The sequence below is a fragment of the Terrapene carolina genome, unplaced genomic scaffold (genome assembly GCF_002925995.2).
Source record: "Terrapene carolina triunguis isolate 2854851 unplaced genomic scaffold, T_m_triunguis-2.0 Scaffold231, whole genome shotgun sequence".
In the NCBI taxonomy this organism is placed as follows: domain Eukaryota; kingdom Metazoa; phylum Chordata; order Testudines; family Emydidae; genus Terrapene; species Terrapene triunguis.
In genome coordinates this window covers 19,115,379-19,131,521 of record NW_020664582.1, presented here as the reverse complement: position 1 = coordinate 19,131,521, position 16,143 = coordinate 19,115,379, and the positions used below count along the sequence as shown (strand labels likewise).

The 16,143-nt window shown below is 62.9% G+C and overlaps 2 protein-coding genes across 3 annotated transcripts in view; both read right to left on the bottom strand.

Moving 5' to 3' along the window:
• The window catches only part of RSKR (ribosomal protein S6 kinase related), a 7,001-nt gene extending 6,541 nt beyond the window's left edge, over window positions 1-460 (bottom strand). The window contains exon 1 of the mRNA XM_026656608.2: window positions 409-460. Coding sequence (XP_026512393.1) covers window positions 409-460 — 52 coding nt within the window. The remainder of the gene's footprint in view (window positions 1-408) is intronic.
• Window positions 172-16,137, bottom strand: KIAA0100 (KIAA0100 ortholog). Of its 2 annotated transcripts, XM_026656535.1 has the most exons (27): window positions 16,006-16,137; window positions 15,525-15,789; window positions 14,898-15,103; window positions 13,401-14,487; window positions 12,919-13,110; window positions 12,189-12,391; window positions 11,991-12,109; window positions 11,690-11,910; window positions 11,196-11,386; window positions 10,806-10,905; window positions 10,519-10,721; window positions 9,845-10,127; window positions 9,285-9,442; window positions 8,880-9,086; window positions 8,479-8,578; window positions 7,953-8,135; window positions 7,297-7,418; window positions 7,061-7,216; window positions 6,841-6,962; window positions 6,423-6,603; window positions 6,238-6,324; window positions 5,987-6,097; window positions 5,660-5,795; window positions 4,497-4,621; window positions 4,004-4,105; window positions 2,846-2,980; window positions 172-805 (listed from the first exon to the last, which is right to left on the bottom strand). In XM_026656535.1, the coding sequence occupies exons 1-27, from the start codon at window positions 16,051-16,053 to the stop codon at window positions 617-619; spliced, it is 5,232 nt and encodes a 1,743-aa protein (XP_026512320.1). In that variant the 5' UTR covers window positions 16,054-16,137; the 3' UTR covers window positions 172-616. The 2 variants fall into 2 exon arrangements, with proteins under 2 accessions (XP_026512320.1, XP_026512321.1); XM_026656536.2 differs by lacking the exons at window positions 172-805; window positions 2,846-2,980; window positions 4,004-4,105 and having other exon boundaries at window positions 4,534-4,621; window positions 5,660-5,745; window positions 16,006-16,122.
• Window positions 16,138-16,143: the final 6 nt, after the last annotated feature.

The window sequence follows — 16,143 nt, the reverse complement described above, 5'->3', positions numbered from 1 at the left end:
GGCCATGAGGCTCCAGTAGCCACCAAGTGCTGGTAGCTCTCTGGGTGGGGGAGCAGGCTCAGACTGGGCCCAGGTGCTAGCAGCATGCTGGGCCCTGGCTCCGGCCCTCTCCCTGCTGGGGAACGGATCAGTAACACCAGGACAGAGATGGGTCCAAATTAAAAACTCTTATTTAAATTCTCCTCAGTGCCCACTTCCCAACAGTAACCAGACTGGAGCAGCCACGTTACAGTGCGGACAGTGCTGCTGGCCCAGTGACGCCAGCGCAGGACACACCAGTGATAACAACTCGAGTGCTCCTCACCACCCAGGCTCTGTGCAAATGAAAGCAGCCCGGGCCCTGGGTGACGCAGCCTCCCCAGCTCCCGCTGCTGGGGAGCTGCATCACACTGCGTGGCGTCTCCCTACCGCCATGCCACTCCCTGCCTGGACAGGGGCTCTGCCCGTGCCATCGGTCCATCGAGTTCTTGTGCCATGGCTGGGCTGTGCCACCAAGGGCCCCCCACCTAGACAAAGCCACTGGCTGTTTGTGCCAGCTCAGGCCTGCAAAGGGGCCATGTGCCCAAGAGGTGGCAGGAGCCGCCTGAGTCCCTTCCCGGCCAGCTGGGTGCTGCCCTCATTTGCGCCTGCCAAAGATGGACTTCTTGCTGGGGTTCTTCTCGCCCACACTCAGGCCGATGAGTAGCCGCGCCTTCTCGTCCTCCTCCTGCTGCTGCTGCTGGATGGTCCCGTCCGATTTGTTCTCCAGCTTCCCTCGGGCCTCAGTCCCAGCAGCTGGCTTCAGGCGCAGCTTCTCCTTGATCACCTGCGCAGCGGAGAGAGGGTCAGGAGACAGCCGGGGTGGGGGATGGCCAAGGCTTGCCCTGGCTGCAACAGCTCAGCCAAAGACCTAACTAGGGCTCATTCCCTGGGGCTCCTCTGCACAGCCTGCCCCAGAGGCGGGGACTTGGCAGCAATCTGGGCAAGCCTAGCAGAGACAGTGGTGCCCGTTCCAGCCCAGGCATTTCCAGCAGCGCCACAGACGGCTCATCTGCAGCCTGTAGTCTGTAACCTATCATTTAAATTAGCTTCTGTACCAAGCAACTGGAGAATAGCTAATGTGATGCTGATTTTTTAAAAAGGCTCCAGAGGCGATCCCAGCAGTTAGAGGCCGGGAAGCCTGACTTCAGTACCGGGCAAATTGGTTGAAACTATAGTAAAGAAAAGAATTGTCAGACACACAGATGAACTTGATTTTGGGGGGAAGAGTCAACGTGGTTATAGTAAAGGGAAATCATGCCTCACCAATCTACTAGAATTTTTTGAGGGGGTCAACAAGCATGTGGACGAGGGGGATCCAGTGAATAGAGTGTACTTAGACTTTCAGAAAGCTTTTGACAAGGTCCCTCACCAAAGGCTCTTAAGCAAAGTAAACTGTCATGGGATAAGAGGGAAGGTTCTCTCATGGACTGGTAACTGGTTAAAAGACAGGAAACAAAGGGTAGGAATAAATGGTCAGTTTTCAGAATGAAGAGAGGTAAATAGTGGTGTCACCCAGGGGTCTGTACCGGGACCAGTCCTATTCAACATATTCATAAATGATCTGGAAAAAGGGGTAAACAGTGAGGTGGCAAAATTTGCAGATGATACAAAACTACTCAAGATAGTTAAGTCCCAAGCACATTGCGAAGAGCTACAAAAGGATCTCTCAAAATTGGGTGACGGGGCAACAAAATGGCAGATTAAATGCAATATTGATAAATGCAAAGTAATGCAAATTGGAAAACATCATCCTAACTATACGTACAAAATGATGGGGTCTAAATTAGCTGTTACCACTCAACAAAGAGATCTTGGAGTCATTGTGGAGAGTTCTCTGAAAACATCCACTCAATGTGCAGCGGCAGTCAAAAAAGCGAACAGAATGTTGGGAATCATTAAGAAAGGGATAGATAGTAAGACCGAAAATATCATATTGCCTCTATATAAATCCATGGTACGCCCACATCTTGAATACTGTGTGCAGATGTGGTTGCCCCATCTCAAAAAAGATATATTGGAATTGGAAAAGGGCAACAAAAATGATTAGGGGTATGGAACAGCTGCCATATGAGGAGAGATTAATAAGACTGGGACTTTTCATCTTGGAAAAGAGACAACTAAGGGGGTAATATGACAGAGATCTATAAAATCATGTCTGGTTTGGAGAAAGTAAATAAGGAAGTGTTATTTACTCCTTCTCATAACACAAGAACTATGGGTCACCAAATGAAATTAATAGGCAGCAGGTTTAAAACAAACAAAAGGAAGTATTTTTTCCCACACAAAACACATGGTCAACCTGTGGAACTCCTTGCCAGGGGAAGTTGTGAAGGCCAAGACTATAACAGGGTTCAAAAAAGAACTAGATAAGTTCATGGAGGATAGGTCCATCAATGGCTATTAGCCAGGATGGGCAGGGATGGTGTCCCTAGTCTCTGTTTGCCAGAAGCTGGAAATGAGTGACAGGGGATGGATCACTTGGTGATTCCCTGTTCTGTTCATTCCCTCTGGGGCACCAGGGGTTGGCCACTGTCGGAAGACAGGATACTGGGCTAGATGGGCCTTTGGTCTGATCCAGTAGGGCCATTCTTATGTTCTCTGCCCTTCCCAGAGAGAGACTCACCGCGGGCACAGGCCCAGCACCGCTCAGGGGAAGATGAGGAGAGCATCGGGGCTCCCCAACATGACTGACAGGAGAGGGGCTATAATTCAGACCCCAGTGCTAACAGCTAAACCCAGAGCGCTCCAAGTGGCTGGGGCAGATCTCTCCCCTGCTCCTTCAGTTCGGGGCTCCCCTCAGCAGGGGGAGGTTCCGGGCCCTTACCTGTGCTACCAATGCCTTGCGGCTGTCCCGCTTCACTGCCATAGCAAAGTCCAGCCACGTCCACGTGTTGTTGTGATACTCCAGGCACGGCAGCACCAGGTTCAGGTCACCCCAGTCCACACTGTTTTTCTCGCCCTGCGCCAGACAATGTATCAGACCCCGCGGCCAGAGCCAGCCAATCACGGGCTTGCTCCGCTGGCCGTGTTCCTACAGGCTCGGAGCAAGACACAGCAGCAGAACCCCTGGGTTCAGGGGAGAGGAGATGAGGGGGGACCCAGGGCAGAAACGGGGACACAGGCCCTCTGCTGAGGGGAGTGTGGTGGGGACTGTGCTGTGGCCCAGGAATGGCCTCCTCCCCTCTGCCCCACGGCTCAGAAGAGTCATGCCAGCCAGACGGCAGGGACAGTGCATAGGAAGAAGGCAGGGCCCCCTGCCCCCAGAAGTACCAGGCAACCTACAGCACCCATGGGGCACAGAGAGGAGAGGCAGAAAGTGAACTTCAGCTCAGCCCAAGCGAGCAAGGGAAAGCCGTGAAAGTAGCCCCTGGGCAGCCCTAGGGATAGGGCCAGTTGAAGGGCAGGGCAGCCCCTCACACACAACCCCTACACCTACACCCTCCGGGGCCGACCCCGCCCCAGCACACGCCCACGGCTGTCCCCTCCCTCCCCAGCACCCTCGGGGCTGGCCCCGCCTAGGGTGACCAGATGTCCCGATTTTATAGGGACAGTCCAGATATTTGGGGCTTTGTCTCATATAGGGACCTATTACCCCCCACCCTCGTCCCGATTTTTTACACTTGCTGTCTGGTGACCCTAGCCCCGCCCCAGCATACGCCCATGGCTGTCCCCTCCCTCCCCAGCACCCTTGGGGCCGGCCCCGCCTAGGGTGACCAGATGTCCCAATTTTATAGGGACAGTCCAGATATTTGGGGCTTTGTCTTATATAAGCACCTATTACCCCCCACCCTCGTCCCGATTTTTCACACTTGCTGTCTGGTGACCCTAGCCCCGCCCCAGCATACGCCCGCGGCTGTCCCCTCCCTCCCCAGCACCCTTGGGGCCGGCTCTGCCCCAGCACACGCCTGCGGCTGTCCCCTCCCTCCCCAGCACCCTCGGGGCAGGCTCTGCCCCGGACGCCATGCTGGAGGCAGGCACTGACCTTGTAGCTGACGCAGAGCGGAACCTGCGGGATCTTGATGTAGATGAAGGAGTTGTTCATCGCCGCACGCTCCTTCATCTTGTCAATGTCGTCCACGGGGTGCTGGGAGGAACGGAGCCCGACAGAATCAGCAGAGCAAGAGAAGGGGGGACGAGATGCACAGCTGGGCACTGGGCCAGTGGGAAGGGGGTGTTGCTCATTCAGGAGAGCAGCCAAGGCTCATTCTCTTCCCTGCCCCGTGCCGGGGACCCAGGATGGCACCCCCTGGTCTGCCCCAGCTGCTCAGCGTGCAAGGGGCAGCTTTGCTGACGCATGTGCGGGAAAGTGGGTGAATCCCTCACGGCCCTGGGGCAGGACAGCCCAGCCCACTGCCCCCAGGCACTACGGGAGCAATCGCTGGCTCTAGACTGTCTGATCCCCGAGACGAGTGGAACAGGTGCTCCTGGGGAGGCTCTAAAGGAGACTCCCCCCCAAAAGGCAGCGGGGTGGGTACCTCGGGGGCTTTCCGGAATGACCTCCTGACCCCTGACGTCCGGTTCAGTCCCTGAGCGACTCCTTTCCCTGGGCCCAGTGAGTCTTCAGCCACTATCAGCTGCCTCGGCTTCACCACGGGCATCCCTGAGAGAGAAGGGAGCACTGGGGTTATCCTGCCCGACCCACTGCAGCACCCCCGCACTGATCCCTGCAGCCTGCCAGAACCCTGGCTGGGCTGGGGCAGAGCTGGTAGAAACAGGCCCCCTGTCCTGACAGAGAGACTCCATGGGACAGAGTGCACCAGGTCCTGCGGCTGGTCCAATGGTCAGTGACCCTCACTGCTAAAAATGGGCACCGTATTCCCAGTGTGGCTTCAGCTCCCAGCCCCTGGGTCTCGTTCAGCCTTTGTCTGCTGGACTGAGGAGCCCTCTCCGCTCACAGATCGTCCTCCAGGTGGGTATTTACAGACCGTGATCAAGTCACCTCTTCCTCTTCTCTTGGCTAGCACTGGCTGAGCGTCTCTCCCTTCACCGGAAGGCAGGTTTTCCAGACCTCGAATCACTGCAGCTCATTTCTGAGCCCTTCCAGCTGGCCCACGTCCTTTCTGAAGTGTGGACACCAGCACTGAGCACCACCCCCGTAACGGTCTCCCACAGGCCGGGTGCAGTGGGAACACCTCCCTCCTCCTGCTCCACAGCCAAGGACTGCATTCGCCCTCTTAGCCAGCCCATCGCTTCAGCCGGTTTCCACCATGACCCCACGGCCCTAGCAGAGCCCCCACTTTCCAGGACACAGCCCCTCCTCCCCCGGTAAGTTAGAGCTGCATTCCTGGCTCCTAGTTGGAGCCTTTGGCGGCATTAAAATGCAGGTTGGCCAAGGGCGCCCAGCTTCCCCGGTGATCCGCATTGCTCTCGAGAACTGCCCTATCCCACCATTATCCACCACGGCACCAGTCTGGGCCTCAGCTCCAAACTTCACCCCCAGGGATTTTATATTTTCTTCCACACCGCTGACAACGACTGAATAGCGTTGGGTCGAGAATGGATTCGGGGGACCCCACAGAACGAGGTTCCCCATTTCTGATCCCCGTTGGGGGTCTCTTGGCATGTACCCCATCACTGCACTGAGTTCAATCGGGGGGTCGGGCTGGCCCCTCCCTTCCTCCCCACAAGGCACACTCACCCGTCGTCACCAGCTTGGATTTGTCCTCCTCATCCCCCACCTCCTCCTCCTCCACGTTGCGGCCGGGGAAGAAGAAGCCCATCATCCTGTGGAAGAACTGGTGCGTGAGCTGGATGGTCAGGGGCACCACGTTCACCTGCAAGAGGAGCCGTACGTACATCAGGGGCCAGCACTGGAATCCTTGGGCGGCCCTGCATCGCCCAGATATCCAAGCTGGATGGGTGCGCCTGCCCTGTTGCCTACAGCACCTCCGACTGGGGATGCAGAGGAGCAGAACACCAGCCCCAGGCCTGCCTACAGACCCCTGGGATCCACCCGTAGCCTCACCTCAAAATGCTCCTTGATAGAGATGCCTCCCACTGGCGGACGGACCTTGCTGAATATGCGCAGGGCCAGCTGCCGGCCCGACTGGCAGGAGCTCTGAGGGCGCAGCACCACCTGCAGAGCAGAGATGGGAATGCAGAGATGGTGGGGGCCCAGCTCTGCCTGGTTACGCCTCTGAAAACCCCACCCACAGGCTGGCTGCTGCCCCTCCCCCTCCAGGGCCCCACTGCAGCCTCCCGCTGGCTGGCACTTGCCTTGTACACGGCGTTGGGCAGGAGGTTGTTCATGGTGACCCAGCCCAGCTCCAGGAGATGCTCTGCCGTGTCGTCCGACTTGTTCACCTGCAAACAGAGCCATCAGCCCACGGACCCCTGCGCACCCCTTGCCCCCCTCCTCAAGGGCGGAGCCCGAGCCTAGGTGCCCCCGCTGGGCCCGGTACCTTGCTGTAGAGGAAGCGCTGCAGCTCCAGCTCCGCAATGCCCAGCTGCCCGTCTTCCTCGGTGAGGCGCCAGCGCGCCTGCGCAAAGTAGAACTCGGTCCGCCGGGCCACCCGGACGTCCTCCAGCTGTTTGCGCAGCTCCATCTTGTTTGCCCGCTGCAGCTGGAAATCTTTAAAACACCTGCCCAAGCAGGCAAGGGAAAGCCGTGAGAGCAGCCCCACGGCGGCCCCGGGGCTAGGGCCAGTCGAAGGGCAGGCAGCCCCTCAGAGCAGCATGGGGGAGAGGCGGCCTGGGAGCCCCAGGGAAGCAGAGTGGGGGCGCAGTGGCACGGTGGCTTTGGAAGGCGGTGGGACTGGGCAGCAGGTCTCGGGCAAGCTGCCTCCCTGCTCTGCACATCAGGCTGGTGGGGGCTGGTACCTGATGAGAATGTTCAACTCCTCACTCTCCAGCTGCAGGTTGGCCTTCTCCTGGCTCAGCTGCAACTGCAGCTTCTGGTTCAGCTCGAGCAGGTTCTCGTTCTTACTGTCGTCCTGCAGGGACTGAAGAGTCGGCACCAGTCAGCACCTGCCCGGCCCAAGCAGGCCAGGACCCGGGGCCTGCAGTCCGCACGCTGCGCCCACCCCAGCCCAGGCCTCACCTTCATGATGGAGTACATCTGCTTCTCCAGCTGGCGGATCTGGGCCACGTGCTGCCTCACGGCCTCCTGCAGGTGCAGGATGCTGCTGCGCTGCTCCTCGGGGTTGCTGGAGATCTCCAGCTGGAACCGCACCCGCTGCTTCTTCTCGCTGTGCTCCTGAGGCCAGAGAGAGAGAGGCGAGGTGAGGGGTCTCTGGGGAGCCCGCTGCGCCTGCGCGCCGCTCAGGCCCACGGTACCTTGCGCTTCGGCTCCACGTGCAGCAGCAGGTTGTTGACGATGTCCAGGATCATGGCGTATTGCGCCGGGTTGGTCGAGATCTCCAGGTCATGGTGGATCAGCGTGAAAGTGTCGACGGCTCCTGGGGAGAGAGGATAGAACGGGCGTTGGGGCAGCCCCTGTGACAGCCAGCGCCTGGGGGGCTGGTATAGTCCCTGGGAGCTGCAGAGGGAACCGCCTGTGGGGCTCACACACAAACAAGGGCCAGGGCTGGGGAGACCAAGTCCGCCCCCACCCCCGCCCCCCAGGCAATGAGAGCTCAGAGACGCTACTGGCCCCAGCAGGCACAGACAAACCCGGCTCTCCAGCCCACAATGCTCTGCCCAGTGTGCCGGGCTTTGCTGGAGCAGGGCTGCGAGTCCCGTTCCCTGGCCTCCGAGAGCCGGGCAGAACGAACCAGAGATCAGCGCCAAGAAGGGACAGCAGAGACCACGCCCGGTGCCAGACACCCCAGGGCCCCATTGAACGGAGCCGACTGCAGCTGCCCCGCTCTGATCCGAGGGAGGTTACAGGAGAATTCGGCACCTCGAGGCCTGTGGTCGTGGCCTGTCCCCCAGGAGCTCCCCCTCCCCCAGCAGAGGAGAGCAGAATGACTCAGCCGGGCGCAGGGCCGCACCCTCCTGTTTCTTCAGCAGGTCCTCCTTCTCCTGCTCGGCTGGGGCGTCGGGGGGCTTGATCTGCGTGGCCAGCTCCGGGTCAATGTCGTGGCTGTAGCTGATGTAGTACATGCGACAGCTGCACCGGGAGATGATCCTCTGCACCTGCTGGGTCTGCTGGGCTTCCGAGGGGTGATTCCAGTCTGGGGGCCAACATGGGCAGCTGTCAGGGCCGGTGCTGCCACCCCCAGGCGTGGGGCCCCCAATTCTCGGACAGTCTGAGGCTTTAGGGTGCCGAGGCAAGGGCGGTGGGGGACCTCTGGGATCCGAACACAGGATGGGGGAAGGGGATGCACGTAAGTTCTCTGGAGAGTCACCCCAGAATGCTTCCTTGGGCAGGGACCCCAAGCCCATCCCAGGAGGGGACAGAGCTCTCAGCTGGGCTGGCTCCGCTTGTCCCTTGGGTGACGCACAAGGACCGAGGGCCCAGCAATCCCCGGGTGAACGATTCTTGGGCCCGAGGCAAGCAGGGCTCTACATGCTAACCTGTGGTGGTGCTGACCATGCCGCCCACGGCCTGCCCACTCTCCATCAGCTCCTGCACCGAGTCCAGGCTCCTCTGCCGATGCTCCTCGATGTTCTTCACCTGGGGCAGGAGGGACACTGGTGACTCCCCAGGCCTCGGGCCCAGCCCAGCCAGAGCCAGCAGGCTGGGGGGCTGGTCCCCGGGGCTGGCTTGGCCCCCTCTCTCCCACTGCCTGGCACTGAGATCCTGCCCTGCCATGGATTTAGGGGGCTCCAGGGCTGCCTTCACTCTCAGGCCTCTGCCTCTCAGCACCCTGGGGCCGTGGCTGTGATAAACTCCTCCCGCATGGGAACTAAAAGCCCCAGGCCTCCTATCCCACCTGAGCTCACCCCAGCCAAGCAGCCAGCCGACAGCAACCAACCTCCAGCCACAGCTGGCCGTCCTCCCTCTCGGCGGGGCTGCTCTCAGTGGTGGCGAAGTACTGCATGCCATCCAGCAGGCAGGTCCACGAGGTCTTCTGCTTCAGGGTGTCTCCGTACCAGGCGGGGTGGTGCAGGCACTGCAGTAGCTGAGCCTTGGCAGCAGACACAATCACACAGCCCTCCGTTTCTGCACCACGCAGCACCATCTGCGGGAGAACAGGCCCCTAAGTGACCCTGCCAACTCCAGGATGGGGCAGCCGGGCCGGGAGATAAACCGGGGCACAGAAGGCCTGCAGTGTCTGCCCACAGCGGCAGGGCCAGGGAAAGACACAGCTCAGTCACCACCTCTCCCAGCAGGGGCGCTGCAGGGAGCGGGGCAGGAGCTCTGGCTGGGACCGGGCTACCTGGCAGTTGACCAGCTCAACGAGGCAGTTGCGGGTGAAGATGTCATCGGTCTGGCAGGCGGCGATCCCACACAGCTGCTCGCTGGCCCCCGACTCCTCCTCCGTGAAGACCACGAATTTATCGGTCTCCTCAATGAGCTTCTGCAGCATGTAGGCCCCTGGGAGCAGACAGGGGGAAGGGACGGGTCAGGGCCGAGGGAGAGGGAGCCAGCCCTTGGCCAGCTGGCCGTGATGGGTGCTGAGGTGGGTCAGTGCCATGGGGGGAGGCCCCGGGGAGCAGACAGGGAGTCAGGGCCGGGGGAGAGGGAGCCAGCCCTTGGCCAGCTGGCTGTGACAGGTGCTGAGGTGGGTCAGTATAGTCGGGGGGAGGCCCCGGGGAGCAGACGGGGGGTCAGGGTCGGGGGAGAGGGAGCCAGCCCTTGGCCAGCTGGCCGTGACGGGTGCTGAAGTGGGTCAGTACCGAGGTGGGACGTGCGTGGAACAAGCTGTGCAGATCCAGGGGAGGGGGCTGTGTGCCGAGTGGGATCCCGAGGGCCCCACCCAGGTGGCTGGACACTCACCCCCCGAGGAGCCCCGCTCACTGGTGGTCCCAGTCACCCTCTGCGGGGGAAGGGTAGCAGACAGCAGGCGCCGTTTCAGCTTCTTGGCTTGCAGCTGGGTGTCGATCTTTAACCCCTTCAGCGCCTCGGTGGACAGGTTCCGCTTGAGCACGGCCGCCTTCTTGTAGCCGTCATAGAGGCCGAAGGCGATGTCCCGGTTGGTGGTGGTCCAGGACGCCCGCAGGTCCACCAGCTGCAGCTGGTGCGTGTGGAAGGCGTCAGCCCCATCCCGCATGGTCAGCTCCTGCAGCCGAGCCGGGGGTCAGATAATGGCCAGGGCACAGCGACTCCCCGCTCAAACCCGCCCAGCAGCAGGGAGGCCCCATGGCCAGTGGGTAGCACCTTGGGCTGGGGACACCGGGACGCCATTCCCAGTGGGGTGGCCTTGGTCATGTCACTATCCGGCTGGGCCAGCCGCCCCGCCCGTGCTGAGTTCTTAGAGAGGGTGATCAGCGGCACTCAAGGCTGCTGAGCCTGCAGCCAGTGGGCCCCTGCTCAGTTTCTCCAGTGCCCTGAGTGCTCCCCGTCCAGGGCTCGCCCTGCAGACAGCCAGAGGCTCGTGCCCCCGCAGCCTAGGCAGAGCTAGTCACGCCCACCCCCCAGTCAGTTCCTTGCCCTGGCGAGCCGGCGGGTACCTCTTCGGCTGTGCGGTTGCTGTGCCGCTGGTAGGTGAGGGAGGACAGGCTCAGCAGGTGGGTTTTCTTCACCAGCGAGCCGAGCTGGTGGTCAGCGCTCTCGTCGCAGGTCGACGCCATCAGGTGCACGGTGACGAAGCTCAGGTCGCTCACCATCTGCGTGATGCTCCACTCCGAGATGAGGCGCCGCATCACCGTGCCAGCTGGGGGCAGGGGAGAGGCATCAGCGAGGGGACCCTGCCCCTCGTCCCCGCCCCACCCTGCCCAGGCCGGGCCCCCTGCCTCACCTTGGGGGATGAGCCGCTGAGTCCCTCGCGTGAATATGTGCCCCTGGCCGCACTCCAACTGGATCCCCCGCTGCTGGGCGAAGGAGGCCCAGTAATGCACCTGGGGGAGCACACAGGACGCTGAGCCGGCCGCCACGCTGAGCGGAGGGGGATGGGATGCAGGAGAGCAGCCAATGGGGAGGGGTGGGGGGGAGGGGACAGCCGAGGGACCCCGCCACACTGGGGGGGGGGGGGGGCGGGAGGGGGGGCGGGCGGCGGAGGGGGGGGGGGGGGCAGCCGACGGACCTCGCCACACTGAGCTGGGGGGCTGGGAGGGATGCAGGACAGCAGCCGATGGAGGCGCGCCCGACGGACCTCACCAGCCTTGAAGGGCCCAGGGCCCGGCCTCACCTGCAGCTGGGGGAAGAGCGCCGTGTAGGAGAGCTGCTTGTAGTGTTGCCCCAGCTTCTTCCTGCTGGGCTTCATGTTGCTGAAGAGCTTCCCGCGGCAGACGGGGCGCGTCACGCTGGTCCAGGTGGCCCAGAAGTTCTGCATCCAGCGCAGAGTGCTGCTGTAGAGCAGGATCCGGGGCTGGGACAGCTCTGAGAGCGACACACGTCAGCACTGTGACAGGCCCCCGACAGCCGCTGCCCGACCCCCCCGACCTCTCCTCCTCCCTCCCTGGGAGGGCAGAGCCCACGAGCACTCAGCTCGGCACCTGGCCAAGGTAAGCAGCGGGGGAGGGATACAGGGGATCTCCAATGACCCCCCCCCCCGCCTCCCAAACCCAGAGCCCCAAACCAGCAGCCACCAGAGCTCCTAGCGGGAACGGCCACGCTCCGGTCAGTGGCTGAGCAGCAGCTGGGCTCCAGCAGCTCTGGAGTGCCCTGCGGGGCATCGCTCACCCCCGCCCGGCCGGGTCAGGTCCATCCGGATGGAGAGGTTGAGGTTCTCGGAGCGGAAGGCCCGGTATGAGTCATGGTGCTGTCCCACGGGCACCTCGGGCACGAACTCTGGGGAGCGCAGCACCACGCTGTGATGGTCGTGGGGGTTCCCATGGCAAAGCCACTGCAAGTCCAGGGTCATGCAGAGCTCGGGCAGGTGGAGGAAGCAGCAGTCATCGTACCTGCTCAGGGAGAAGGTGCTGGGTTGCTCTCCAAGGGTCACAGCCCCTCCCACCCCCCCACCCCCAGGGCTGACACTCACTTGGAGGCTGTGCGGACATTGATGTCCAAGTCCCCCTTGAAGACGAACTGACCAGGTCTCCAGAGGAAGGCCAGGTGGCTCCACTCCCAGTGCATGTTCTCGGTGGTGTTGTACGGATCCTGCAAGAGACAGGCTGAGCGTGAGGCCGCCAGGCTGGGAGGGGCCCGGACGCCCTGGGCGACCCCACACGAGTCTCACCTCGGTGGCCAGCTGGTGCAGGTTGGCCTGCTCGATGTCCAGGTGCCAATCCCCGTGGAAGAGCAGGCGGCTTTTATCCCACCAGGGCAGGGAGGGGCTGGGATCGGCCGAGGCCTTGGTGAGGAGATCCACAGACTGGCCAATCAGGGTCCAGGCCGGGTCCCAGCATGGCCCCCAAACGATGGTGTACTGCAAAATCTCCGCTAGGGACACAGATAGCGGCTCAGGGCAGCTCCTGGTCCCTGCCCCAACCAGATACAGCCTGGCCCAAAGTTACCCTCTGCACCCCCCCCACAGCGCTGCCCCAGGACCCCCAGAGCTACCCAGCGCAGCACTGCCCCACTCCAGCATCCTGACCCCAGGGGGCAGGATCCCAAACCCCAGGCACTGCCCAGTCCCTGGGGGAGGCGGGGGGGAACCTGGGCCCATCTCCAATCCTCCCCCCACTCAGCTCAGAGGGGAACAAGCCTGCTTCGCACTGACCAGCCCCAAGGAGGGCAGCACTTGCACCCCTCCCCCAAACTCCCGGTGTCTTGAGCCTGGCCCAAGCTCAGGGTCCAGGGTGCCAGGGATCAGGCCACCCCCAAATCAGTGTGACCCTGGCAGGAGAGTGGTGCTCCTCCAGTCCCAGCTGGAGCCCACATGGTCACCCAGCAAGCGCCAGAAGGAGCCCCAGTCCAGGCCGCAGCCTCGTGCCCGCCTGCAGGGTCGGCCCCCAGAGCCCACTTACAGCGGAAGTCGTGGTAGAACTTCAAGGGAGGCATGTTCCTCTGCACAGCAGCATCCCCCCATGGCGCTCCCAGCTTCAGCAGCTGGCGGCGGCGAGAGCAGGCCTGGCCACTCTGCTCCGTCCCGATCAGCCGGCCCGAGAGCTGCCAGGCCCGGATCTCAAACAGGTAGCGTGGGTAGTCCCGGATCCGCACTGTGGGGCAGAGCCAGAGACCGCGCTGACTGCCGGCCCGGAGGGAAGCTGGCCTTAGACTCGTCACTGGGGGATTGGGTGGTCTCCTCACTCTCCCCAGCCTCTGGGCAAGGGGCTGGCAGGCTACGCCCCCTGCTAGATCAGAGGGACCCTACGGGGGGAACCACAGTGCTTCCCACTGCATGTGGCCCAGGTGCCCGTCATGCCCCCAGCAGCACTTTCGTGCCAGGGAACCAGAGCCCAGAGCTGACAGGGCCATGGGGGCGGAGGAGCCCCACAGACACACTCACCGAAGAAGGTCTTGACGCTGCCCTTCAGCATGCGGCACCACTGGGTGACCAGCTCCAGCCCCTCGGGTGGGAAGGGGCTGACGCTGTCCAGGTCCCTCATCTGCTCCAGCACACGCTCCACACCGTGGAAGGACTCATCGGCCAGGGCCACCAGCTCCAGGCTGGAGAGGGTCCAGGTGAGCAGGGCCTTCCGCATAGGCATGTTGGCGTACAGGCGCCGGGAGCGCTGGATGTAGATCTCAATGTTCTTCCTCTCCAGCGAGGCGTAGAGCTCCTCGATCTTGCGGGCGGGCAGCAGCTCGCCATGCTGCTTGCGCAGAGCCGCCACCTTGGCGTCCAGCAGCTGCAGCCGCTTGGCGCTCTCCTTGCTCTCGTCCTTCATCAGCTCATAGTTGTCCCGCAGCTTCACCTCGAAGACGTCGTCCAGGAAGACCCAGGAGAAGTGCTGCACCTTGAGCAGGAGGTCCGGGGGCAGGGCCGGGCTGGGGGGGCGGTCCCGCCGGTGCAGGCTCTTCAGCCACTTCTGCACGCCCACGGCCTCGTCCAGCGTGCGGGAGAAGTCGTACTGGTAGGGGAGCTCGATGACGATGCTGGCAAAGGAGAAGGCCCAGACCCGGTTGCGCAGGGTGCGCAGGGTGGGGAAGGGGCTGCGATGCAGGATCATCTCCTCTAGCTCCGGCAGCAGCTGCACCTCCACCTCCTTGAAGCTGAAGATGCTGTGCCTGTCGAAGCCGGCGGCCAGTTCCGGGCAGTAGGCGTGGAGGGCGCTGCCGTGGCGGCTCACCGAGACCCGCTCCGCCACCAGGCTGAGGTAGCTGGCCTCAGAGACGAAGGCCGTGGCCTTGGCGGAGCTCATCTCCAGCGTCAGGTTGAGGACTCTCTTTGGGGGACCCTGGGCTGGGCTGGGGGGCTCGCTGGGGCTCTCTGGCTCAGCGGCCTGGCGCTCCGGGGGGAGGGAGGGAGCGCTCCATTGGCCCAGGGTGCACTGCAGCATTTCACGGCACTGGAGCGTGGCTAGGACGTGCTCATACAGATACATGTGGTCAGGTGGGCTCCAGAGCAGGGTCAGGCCCTCGCCACACTGGACCTAGGGCACAGAAAGGGGCAAGCAGGCCTGGGTATCTGCTCTGCCAGCAGCCCTTAGCATGCCCCGGAGGCCGAGAGAGCCTGCGAGGGGCTGAGCGAGCTCCTCCCACTGCTCTGCCAGCCACCTTGCTCCTGACCCCCCCGACCCTCCTCCCAGTGCCCCCACACACACTGCTAAGTGCTGCAGCAGAGGCCTCTGGCCATGAGGCAGGGTGTAACACAGATGGACAGGGCCTGGCTGAGAGCCCATCGCTGGCCCTCACCTGACGGCCCAGTCCGAGTGGGAACGCCAGCAGGCTCCCTGACCCGCTGGGTCACTCAGCCGCCTCAGACTCAGCCCACGGGCACATCTTTTGCCTGGCACTGCCGTCCCAGAGTGCACTCTGCCAGCACAGCGGGCCCAGCACCTACCTCCAGGGAGTGGATGCTACTGTGGTAGGTGAAGGAGAGCATGGAGAGTTTGAGGATGGGGCAACGGATGGCTGGGGCTTTGCAGCAGGGCTGCATCTTCTCGGAAATGTTCTTCACCAAGGCCAGCGCCATGCCCTGGACGCTAACCGTGCAGCTCTCGGCACTGCCCAGGGCAGTCAGTGTGTCCAGCCTCACCTCCGAGGCACCTGGCAGAGACAGGAGGTTACCTCTGGGGGCAGGACAGGGCACAGCCCGCAAAGGCCCCAGCACGGGGCAGTGCGGGGAGGACGAGCACTTGCCGACACCCTACCCTGCAGCAAAGGGCTGGTGACATCCCGGAGCCCAGGGAGCGAGGGCTGCCGAGAGCCAGGACAGTCCTGGGGGCAGGAGGCCCCGGGAGGGACTGTGGACAGCTGGGGGCAGGTGCAGGGATGAGGCAGTGCGGGAGGCTGAGAGCCCGGCCGGGGGTTTCAGGATCTCCAGGGAAGGAAGGAGCAGTTTGTGGGTTTGTCCATCAGACGCCTGCACAGAGGGCTACTGCCTCCGTCTGGCTGGCGCAGCAGATCCTGCGGGATGGCTGCCCACCCACGGTGCTGCCCTGCCCAGCAGCCCCACCTGGTCACTTACCCACCAGGCTGGACAGCGTGAACAGGTTCACGTCCTCCACCTTCAGGTCCACCTTCCAGAGCAGGCCTGCGGACTCCCCCGGGGAGGGGGCTGGCTCCACTGGAAGCTCTGCCTGGCTGGCCCCTGGGTGCAGCAGGGACAGGACCCTGGAGAGGCACTTGGTGCAGGTGTCCGATGACTCCACCTGCAGCCCCTGGATGGTGCAGTCCAGGAAGAGCGTGTCCGCCTGGGCGCTGGACATGCCCAGGGGCTGGTTGTAGCTGCCCTGCAGGGGGCACAGTCCAGTCACTGTTTGGCAGCTCAGAAGCTGCCACCTTCTCACTCCCAGCCCAGCCCAGCCCAGGCAGAGCCCCTCCCCACTGCCCGTTGCAGGGCCCGGGGGGAAGGAAGTGCCCCCCGCTGCCCCCATGCCTGCTGGGGGGGGGGGGGGGGGGGGAGAGCTGATCCCCTCACCCCCGCTCTGGCCGGCAGCCCCCCTCACCTGCAAGTTGAAGGAGTCAAGGATGAGGGCCTCTCCCCACACATGCATGTTGGGCGGGTGCGGGGCCCTCTGGATGTGCGAGTCGTTTCCCACACGCCAGCACAGGTGGTCGATGGCCAGCAGGCCCCGCTGGTGCAC

Excerpts from the sequence above, each read along its gene's own strand:
- KIAA0100 (XM_026656535.1), bottom strand. The coding sequence starts at position 16,053 with ATGCATGTGTGGGGAGAGGCCCTCATCCTTGACTCCTTCAACTTGCAG. Across the intron at positions 15,790-16,005 it reads TTGACTCCTTCAACTTGCAG|GGCAGCTACAACCAGCCCCT; the intron begins GTGAGGGGGGCT and ends TGCCCCCTGCAG. Across the intron at positions 12,110-12,188 it reads TGCACCAGCTGGCCACCGAG|GATCCGTACAACACCACCGA; the intron begins GTGAGACTCGTG and ends TGTCTCTTGCAG.